Source organism: Carassius auratus, chromosome 5 (assembly GCF_003368295.1).
Source record: "Carassius auratus strain Wakin chromosome 5, ASM336829v1, whole genome shotgun sequence".
NCBI lineage: Eukaryota > Metazoa > Chordata > Actinopteri > Cypriniformes > Cyprinidae > Carassius > Carassius auratus.
In genome coordinates, this window is record NC_039247.1 from 1,294,258 (window position 1) to 1,304,897 (window position 10,640).

Here is a 10,640-nt window from a genome sequence, read left to right on the forward strand (position 1 = left end):
GTGAAAGTATCTGTAGTATAAATAATGATAATGTAAAAATTCTATGGAAGATGTGATGAAATATAACTTAACCTGTGCAAAATTTGATCTTGTGTTTTTGTACAAAAATGGATGAAAAGTCTATGAATGTGTTCAAAGAGAGCCTGTGACACATTTTTAAAACTAATTTTCAACCCAAACTATTATTTTTTAACCCTCACCCATACACACATCTGTTGGCTTGACCTTCAGTAATTCTTCTAGTTACAAGGACATCATATGGAAGAAGATGTGGTAATATATGCTCATGTGCATCACCTCCACCCCCTCGAGATGATCTAAAGCCCTATAAAAGAGCATCTTCTGCTCGGTATGAGACACAGCGCCTGCTGTTATTATTGGTGAATCTCAGGATTTTACAAAACTGGTCAAGAACAGTAAGTACATGTTTTAAAGCTTTCACAACAGGCAATTCATAATATTCATGCTTTATATTTATAAGTACAAACCGTCATAGACTGTTTATCTTTTCATCAAAGTTTCATAAAAAAAATATTTCGGTTTCCAAAAAAAAAAAAAATGACACCGCAATGACAATTGATAAAATGATAATGAATAGAAATTTTAATCATTTCAAAACTGTGATATTATAATATTACCGTAATATCACTGACTTTTACAAATATATTTTCAAACTATAGTTTTTAACTTTACTGTCAACTCTGTTGTTTTTTTGTTTGTTTTTTTAGATGGGAACGTGCACATCTCAGGAAAGGTACGTAGGACCTGGGCTCCATTACTTTAAACATTGTTCATACAAATACTTTTTAGTGAATTTCCATGACTGAAGGACTATTCGAGCACTGTTTTCGGTTTTCAAGGATGACAATCAGAGCGCTCACTTCTATTCAGAAAAAGATAAATAGATAAAACTGTACATATAAATTATAACATGCAACATATTAAAAGGATAAGAACTTTAGCAGAGCTTTCAAGTGCGCAGAAAAACATGAAAAAAAGAGATTATTAACGTCTTACATGATTTTTATTAAAAGAACCCATTTAATTCTGTCCCAATTAAATAGTAATACTTCTTGAAATTAAATTTTGCATTTAGTAGGATGTTGTCTCACAGTTTTAATTGCTTAATTTAGTTTAAAAATGTCGCTCTCTCGTGTAGTAACCCTTATCTGTACAATGCATCTAATTATGCATTCTCTTGCTTTGAATTTTTTTTTTTTTTTTAATATTATAAATTAATTTAATTAAAAACTAAATCAAAATAAATTCTACAAATATTATAAAATTCTAAAATAAGTTGTTTTGTAATTTAAGATACATATTGTAACGCCGATGAGACGTGAAGATCCATAAACAAGCTTGTATTGTACAGAGACGTGGTCTTAACAGGCATGGATCAGATGCTGGCAAACAGGTATATAGAGGGCAAGACACAGGAATAATCCTAGGACAAGCATGGGTCTACAAGACTATGAAAACTAACAGCAACAAGACTATGAAAACTAACAAGGAATGGCTTTCAATTGCAGCTATCCCTTGGAGAGGGACATACGCAGAACAATACTCGGCAGTTTGAAAATGTTATATAGTGAATGTGTGATGGGTTACAGCTGTCTGCAATCAGTGCATACAGCTGTGTGTGTGTGCAATCAGTGTCTTTAGCTGTATGTGTATAATTAGTGAACTGGATGATGGGAAATGTAGTCCAGGGTGACTTGCAACAGTTAGTGTGGTGCAAGAGTCCATGTAGTGAGCAGGTGAGTGAATGGAAGTTCATAGACCAGATCATGACACATATATTGTCTTTTAATGATTCAAGCGCTTTTCAAGTACATCTTCATAAACATACTGTGCCATTGAAATGATTGTCAAAAGGTATCCCAATTAACCCGAATTCATCCCTAAATAATATATATATATATATATATATATATATATATATATATATATATATATATATATATATTCGTACTTTAAGCACCTTGTACAAAGTCTGTAAACTGGATAATCGTGGGAATAAATTATCACAGTGAAAAGACTAAGTTGAACTCAAACTCTAGTTGAACTCAAATCTAAAATCCAAAATATACTAAAAAGGAGCTTGTGATGTTCAATTCAGTCTGTGTGTCTTTGCAGCCGCAGCGGTGAGGTGAGAATCAAGCACTCTCTGAATAAGGAGGAAGAGTCATTTGTAGTCAAAAGAAGAAAAACTGTTCTGAAAAGCCTGATAAAACTCAAGATACCCTGCAGTAAGGTAAAACATCATACAGTATACTTCTATAACTGCCATTCTTTTGCCAAATGGTGTTGTGGTAGATGAACAATGTTTTCAAAATCAAACCATGTGCATTTCAGGATGCGGTGCCAAACATTGCATTACTGGGTTCTGGAGGAGGACAAAGAGCCATGGTGGGTTTGCTGGGATCCCTGGTTCAGCTTGATAAAGCGGGTCTTCTGGACTGCATCCTTTATCTGAGCGGAGTCTCTGGATCCACCTGGTACAAACCCTGAGAAACCACAAACACAGAGATTGAATTGGGTTGAATGTTAAAACTGAGAGCAGTATGTTCTTCTCTGAAGGTGCATGGCCTCCTTATACCGAGAACCAGACTGGTCCACCAAACTAGAGACTGTGAAGGACCAAATCATCAGGAGACTCAGCGGTCCTGCAGTCAGCTGGGGAGACGCATTTGCCAAACTGAAGAAATATTACTATGAGAAAGACATCTTCAGCTTGACTGACTTCTGGGCAGCAATCTTCGTCACAACATACATCAAAGAGGTCTGTAAATATTCACACCACAGACAGGGTTGCCAATCTTAAAAATGAAATGTCTTTATTGGAATTGATGTTTGCATGAAAAACCTTTAGCATCATTGGAATATTTCCATTGCACTAAAGATGGAAGCATGTTCTTTAGATCATTAAAAGGTTTTTAACACTAGGAAAAAATGGTTTCTTTTTAAGAAGGTATGACTGAAAGGGTATTTAGGGAATCAAAAATGATGGTTCTCATGGCATGGCTGCGACAAATACATGGAACCTTTTTTTTTTAGTGCAAATATAAAAAATAAGTAGAAATAGAAATTGCATTTCTAAATAATTTGCACAAATAATGTGAACAAAATGTTGATTTGAGTAAAATAATGTCCTTCAGATCGAGATTGAGTGTGTGACAGATTACAGTTTCTGCTGCTGTATTTGTTGTGCTTGGCTTTAAGAAGGAAGAGTTTCAGCTTTAATATTATTTTTAACATAACTATTGTGGAAGCAAGTTTTGTAGTGGTTAAATAAAAAAAATTAAAATAAAGACATATTTCAGATTGTTCACTGCTGAAAAAATACAATAATCAAATAAGTACATATAATATGAAATTCATAAAATGCATTGATTATTATTATAACAATTTGAGTGAAAAGTATTTTGATCTCTTTATTGAACGTGCCAACAGTAATTTACTTGAATTATTATTAATGAAATTTTAATGAGAAAGACTTTACTTTAAGACTGTATTTTCAGCATCATTACTCCAGTCTTCAGTGTCGCATGATCTTTCAGAAATCAGAATAATATGGTCATTTACTAAGACATTTCTGATTATTATTAATTTTGTGCTGCATTAATTTAAAGTGAAGTGTCTAAAGAAATTGTCCCCAGGCTCCTCTACAACAATAACAAGATGCTGTAAAAAAGCATTTTCTCTTCAGATTGATGAACACAGACTCACAGGTCAGCGTAACAAGCTCAAAAAAGACCCGTTTCCCATCTACACAGCGATCGACAAGCAATGCAAACAGAACAGAGAAGGAGGTCTGTATTTGTGTGAATGAGAGGAAAGAGCTGTTGTGCTCCGTATCAGCTTTTTTATGTTGGTGTTTTCTGTCTGCAGACCCCTGGTTTGAGATCAGTCCACTTGAAGCTGGTTATTCTCTCACTGGAGCGTTTGTGAAAACATCCAGCTTCGGCAGCCAGTTTGACAATGGTCGTAAGATCAAGACCCAGCCTGAAATGGACATGCTGTACCTGCAAGGTAACAAACTCTGTCACAGGAGAGTTGATTCATTTTTGCAATATCAATATAATATTTATATTGATATAAATTGCAATATATTGCAACTATATTGCAATATAATATTTTGCTTGTTATACACTACTGAATTCTGCTGACATGAATTAGAAAATTGTCTAAAATTTGACCACTAGATTCATTATTGTTACATTTATTTTACATTTCCTGGTTGTTGATATCTTGCAGCTCTGTGTGGCAGCGCTTTAGCGGATGGAGATGCGAACATTAGCTTCATCTGGCAATCTATAAAAGGTGCAGTAGCATTTGTTCTGAAGATTCAGATTCTATTCTGTCTGAAGTTCACAGTCAATTCATCACGTTAACTCTAATTACATTTGTTTAACCCCCCAGGTTTTATTTCGAATTTAATGTCTTTCGAAAATGAGATGATTGAGGGAATGGAGAAAGGTAAAATGTTTCTCATTGCTTTGAATTAACTGATTTACTTTTATTCTAAGAAATTGTTAATTTTTTATGTCTTTTCATGTTAAGCAAAGGCAAACTAAATGCTAAACTCTGTAAAGACAAAAATAAAACATATATATGATGATTAAGATTTTAAAGACAGTTACACATAGCACAGCTAGAATGAATACATCACAAGAATGTTTTAATTATGTGCATATTTAAATATTTGTATTTTATGTAACTGTAACATTTTATGGAAAAATTTAAAGATTTTTGTGAAATACACATGAAATACATCAATACATTAATATACTGTATGCTCAAAAAATATGTTTAATTTGTAAAGTACAACAAAATATTGCAGATCACATTCAAGCTTCAAACATCACCTCTTACAGAAATTACAAATTATTAAATAGCTAAGATAAATTAATTATTTAATCATCTCTAAATATGTACATATTTGCTCAAAGAATACTCTTAAAACAACAAAAACTTGATAAAAATAAAATTTAGAAATGTTACATAATTACATATTGTATAATTCAATTATATAATGAATGTAGTTTTAGCTTCAAATCAATGCATCTTTAATGATTTAATAATCTTCCGACTCTGGCAAAATATCGGTGCTGGTATTGCAAGATCTCAGTGCTGCGTTTGACACTGTCGATCATAACATACTTCTACAGAGACTGGAAAACTGGGTGTGGCTTTTTGGGACGGTACTCTAATGGTTCAAGTCATACTTAGAAAAGAGAAGCTATTATGTGAGTGTAGGAGAGCATAAGTCTAAGTGGACGTCCATGACATGTGGAGTCCCACAAGGGTCAATTCTTGCACCGCTCTTGTTTAGCCTGTTTATGCTTCCAATAAGTCAAATAATAAGAAAGAACCAAATTGCCTATCACAGTTATGCTGATGATACCCAGATTTACCTAGCCTTATCTCCAAATGACTACACCCCCATCGACTTCCTCTGCCAATGCATTCATGAAATTAATAGCTGGATGTGCCAGAACTTTCTTCAGTTAAACAAGGAAAAAACTTAAGTCATTGCATTTGGAAACAAAGATGAAGTTCTCAAAGTGAATGCATACCTTGACTCTAGGGGTCTAACAACTACATTACTAATTTAGCTGACACCTTTTATCCAAAGCGACTTACAATTGCTATATATATCAGAGGTCACAAGCCTGTGGAGCAACTAGGGGTTAAGTGTCTTGCTCAGGGACACATTGGTGTCTCACAATGGATTCAAACCCGGGTCTCTCACACCAAAGACATGTGTCTTATCCACTGCGCCATCACCACTGCACAATTAAACTAAAAATCAAGTCAGGAATCTTGGTGTGATTCTGGAGACAGATCATAGTTTCAGTAGTCATGTCAAAGCAGTAGCTAAATCAGCATACTATCATTTAAAAAACATCGCAAGAATTAGATGTTTTGTTTCCAGCCAAGACTTGGAGAAACTTGTTCATGCCTTTATCACCAGCAGGGTGGACTATTGTAATGGGCTCCTCACCGGCCTTCCCAAAAAGACCATTAGACAGCTGCAGCTCATCCAGAACACTGCTGCCAGGATTCTGACTAGAACCAGAAAATCTCAGGTCCTTACACTGGCTTCCAGTTACATTTAGGATTGATTTTAAAGTACTTTTACTCCTATATAAGTCACTAAATGACATAGGACCGAAATATATTGCAGATATGTTCACAGAATATAAACCAAACAGAGCACTCAGATCACTAGGATCAAGTCAGTTAGAAATACCAAGGGTTCACACAAAACAAGTGGAGTCCATCCTTAGTTACTTTGCTTGCGTTACTATTGTGTACGAAATGTGCTATATAAATAAACTTGTCTTGCCTAATGAGTTTTGGTGAGGAAAATTGATTGCATTCATGGCCATTGACGATTCAGTATTGTTTGTTCAGTTTGTGTTTTCTTCAACAGATCCAAACTCCCCACCTGCAGGCAAGTGTTCCAAGGTGCTCATGGATCTCGTGGACATGAATCTCTCTGTTTTAAATGGCATTGATCCTTTTGATCTTCACGAATCCATAAGAACAAATATGAACGGTAAGCTTTTCCTAGCGTGTGCTAGAATTCATATAGAGGATGATATTTCAAACTATTTTTCACTTAATCTAGTGAATATTCAGGGGGGTAAAATAGGGATAGAACAGAAAATGTAATGATGCAGTGAGGGTAAACATCAATATTAATTTGTTCGATTATACGCATTAAGTTGTCACTAGTTTCTCTCTTTAACTTTCAAGTTTAAGTTAAGTTTTCATGCTGAGCCACTCCCCGTGCTCATTCAAGTTTTACGCTGAGAGGCCGAGAATGTGTCCCAGGAACAATGAATGGTTCATGGCTATGGCATTCCCTCCATCAGGGAACGAAGGTTACATACGTAACCGAGATGTTCCCTATCTGTCGGCCACTACAAGTTATGTTGAACGACATAAAGGGTCCATGTAAAAAGCCACAACCTGAACACCATCACAACCCTAAGACTGCAATTGGACAAAAGCTGCGGCATGTCACAAAAGCTACACTTAAGGTCATAACTTTCCAAAAGCCCCAGTGCAAATTCACAGAGTGGCAGAATGATGGGGAAGCGAGCATAGGAAAAAGGTCGCTACGAAGACCACATCCTATCCATACGGAGGTGACGTGGTTATTCTGATTTCTGACTTACCCAGGGGCAGTACTACATATGGGTCTCTTAGGCAGGTCCTACCTTTGAATAAGGATGGAACAGCTGACTGAACAACACATGGGGAGAAACCAGCACTGCACAAATGTTGTAAAACCTTGTAAAGGTGTTAGGTGTCGCCCAGCCCGCAGCTCAACCGATGTCTGCCGAGAGGCGCTGTGCGACAGTGCATAGGAGCAGGCAACACTCCGTGTGGAGTGAGCCCTCATCCCCAGGGGGCACAGCTCACATTGGGAACTGTCCACGCAAAGGCGATGGCATCCACTATCCAGTGGGTCAATGTGATGAGTGGGGCAGGGCCAAGAGCTGTGGAAACAGAGCGAGGCTGGTGGAGTGATTTGCCGGTGATGGACGAACTTGCTGCCGGCTGCCCACGATGTGTAGGGATGGCTGCCATCCATGAGGGAGAGAAGGAGTCAGCACCGTTCACCAGGTGAATGGAGCCTGCTGCCAACCACCGGAATGGTGAAGAGCAAGGATTGGGGGACTCCTGCCAGCTGCCCGAAACTGGAGGAGCTGTGGCCGTCCACCGGGCGGCGGAGGAGTATCGTGCCATCGACCGAGGGCCATCCAGTGCCACCGCCGGGCACCGCGGAAGAACAGCTTCTCGGCACACAGCAGATGAACAGCTTTGTGGAGTTTAACAGCTTTTCATACAGACACTCGGCACCGAAGCAAAAATCTGAATGAGTGGAACCAAGTTGTTGCCTTCTATATATCCATTGGCACAGGGAGTGACTCAGCATGCAAAATCCACTAGCCAATTTTTATTGCCGGTTTCTCTTAAACTCAGAGATGATTGGCCTCCCAAGTGTGACCCCATATGTTGTTCTACACAACTGGGAGTGAATGACAGATAGCGAACCTGTGATACATGTAATTAATGGTGTAAACTTAGATTCTTCCAAGAGATTCTTTCACAAACAAAACATCATTATATGTAATTATAATTGATTTTTAACACAATTTAAGCAGCTAACCTGCATTAATATCTGTTTTGGTCAGAAAAAAGAACAATAATAAATTAAAACAATATACACAAATTCAGTAATGTTCCCCTCCTTTGCAGATCTCACTGGAGGCAAAGATCAGCATATTTTTCAAATGGAAAAACTGAATCTCGCTGATAAAGAGGCTGCAATACTGCACATAAGGATGTATACCTTGGATATATGTGCATGCTTGCGGGTTTCCTTCAATTTCTGGCCATTCGGTGTGTTGAACTGACTCTAATATGTAGGCTTCTATCCATTAAGCTTCCAATCAGAATTTAAAAAGCCATCAAAACCAAACCCTTTCCAAAAAGATTTATTCAGATGAGTGTGTTTGTATTATAGATGTATGCTTCAGCATTTGTAGGGCTGCGGTTTTGTGGATCTGGGGCAGAAAATATGACTTTCTCCAGAACATGACAGGTGACAACAGATTTGTTTGTTACTTGGCAATTAAATGCAAATAATAAACACTGATTTCATGTTGTGATCCCTCAGATAAAACAGTGCCTCGTGCTCTTCTGAAGAGTGAGACGAGAGACTATATAGACGCCGGAGTGCTGCAGAACTCACCCTACTTCTCAGTGCTGAGAGAAGAACGAGACATTGATCTCATCATTTCTCTAGATTTCAGTGATGGCGATCCTTTCATGGTAATATACCTGTATATAATTCTCTCAACCATATATGCAGATATCCCCCAACACAAACTGACAGTGAAAATCTGAATGCCTTAAGGAAAAGCATGTAGCCCTTAACCAATCACCAAATTGAGTACAATGCCAAAAGGTTGACAAAGAAAACCTGTATCTCAACTGTAAATCAATGGTTATTTCATGGACTACAACATGAAAGAAAGCTATTATAACATGCACATAAAGAACGTAGAAACACTGGACACAACGGGGCACCATTGTGCAACAGCATCACAACAACAAACAAACATCAAGATAAACTTGAATTGAATTGAATTGAAAAGGTTGATCTGATTTTGCCTGGGGCCCCCAATTCATTAAATCCACCCCTGTCAAACCACAACTAATGAACCCAGAAAGAATTAAAAGAAGTTTGCAAGTAAAAGGAAAAGCGACCTCGTCATTACAAAATGCAAACTAACAGTTTGCATGGCAAACCTTTTATTTAATGTAAATTGGCTATACAGTAGGTTCAGAAAATGCTATTTTACCTGTTACCAATATTTGCCTATAAACGGTCTAGCCAAGTTATACCTTATTGATATGAACAGTAATCCCAGACAACACATGTATTTCTGCAGATGTAGAATAGCGCAGAATAGCGAAGCTGAAGCGCAAAGTAGCTAATGACCAAAGCAATATTTGCATCTACAACTAGAAGTACCACTTAAAGTTACATATAAGCTTTACACTGCAACTGAAATGTTTTATAACCCTTAAACCCAAGTAATTCTGTGTGATTTTTCCAACGCAGACAGTGAAAAATGCTGCTAAGACCTGCAGGAAACTAAAGATCCCTTTCCCTGTGGTCAACATTCCCAATAAAGATGAGAAGAAACCAAAGGACTTCTATGTGTTCAAAGCCAAAAATGCTCCAACCGTGATTCACATCCCTCTGTTTAATGTGGTCAACTGTGGAGGCAAGTTAAGGTTGTCTAGTTGAATAGAAACTGAGCAAAAAACAACTGTTCTGATTGAAGTGTATTACTGTTTCTACAGATGATATTGAAACCTGGAGGAACAAATATAAGACATTCCGTTTTCCCTACAATGCTGAGGAGATCGCTAAACTAATGGAGTTCGCTGGAAGAAACATCACAAACAACAGAGCCAAACTGCTGAAGCATATCCGTGCGGCCATCGGGCAAAAGACATGACAAACAACACTGTGACTAAACTCAGTGTCTAAGGAGAATCGAAATACAGACTAAGATGATTTGCATTTCAGTCATTTTCACAATACATATACGATTTCATTTTCTGTCCTAATAATCAATTAAGAAAACTCAGCATTATTACATTTTTTTTTTTTTATGTGATCTGTGTGGCAGTATAGGAGCATCAGAGGTTAGTCCTGTTTGCATTTTATTTCTGTGTAATGTTCAAAATATTTTGTCTGTTTCTATCCATTTCTTAACTTTTTTTAAGCAATAAATAGTATCATTAATAATAACCGCAAATACCAGACTGAAACCATTATTGATTATTTTTCAATGAATTATTAAACTTCTGAAAATAAAAGGAAAGAAAAAAACTAAAGTGTCTTGGTCAGTTGATATCAAACGACATAAACGGTAAATGAAAAAAATAATAAAAAAAATATTTTATATAATATTTTGGACAAATAATATTTAAAATGGTCTTATTATTTTAACAAGGGTCAGATTTACAGAAAAGTAAGTATATGTTTTAAAACTTTATGCAAATAATGTCACAGCCTGCAGGAGAACTTTGGCTTTGATCGG

General features: G+C 36.7%; 1 protein-coding gene across 1 annotated transcript; it reads left to right on the plus strand.

The window, feature by feature from the left end:
- The first annotated feature begins 374 nt into the window (after positions 1 to 374).
- LOC113070215 (cytosolic phospholipase A2 gamma-like) lies at positions 375 to 10,067 on the plus strand. The gene is made up of 15 exons (XM_026243442.1): positions 375 to 416; positions 729 to 754; positions 2,137 to 2,254; positions 2,356 to 2,498; positions 2,581 to 2,782; positions 3,710 to 3,812; positions 3,892 to 4,032; positions 4,258 to 4,323; positions 4,423 to 4,479; positions 6,440 to 6,565; positions 8,278 to 8,421; positions 8,546 to 8,623; positions 8,699 to 8,853; positions 9,650 to 9,815; positions 9,895 to 10,067. Exons 2-15 carry the CDS (start codon positions 729 to 731, stop codon positions 10,050 to 10,052), a joined length of 1,683 nt encoding a protein of 560 aa, XP_026099227.1. The 5' UTR covers positions 375 to 416; the 3' UTR covers positions 10,053 to 10,067.
- Positions 10,068 to 10,640: the final 573 nt, after the last annotated feature.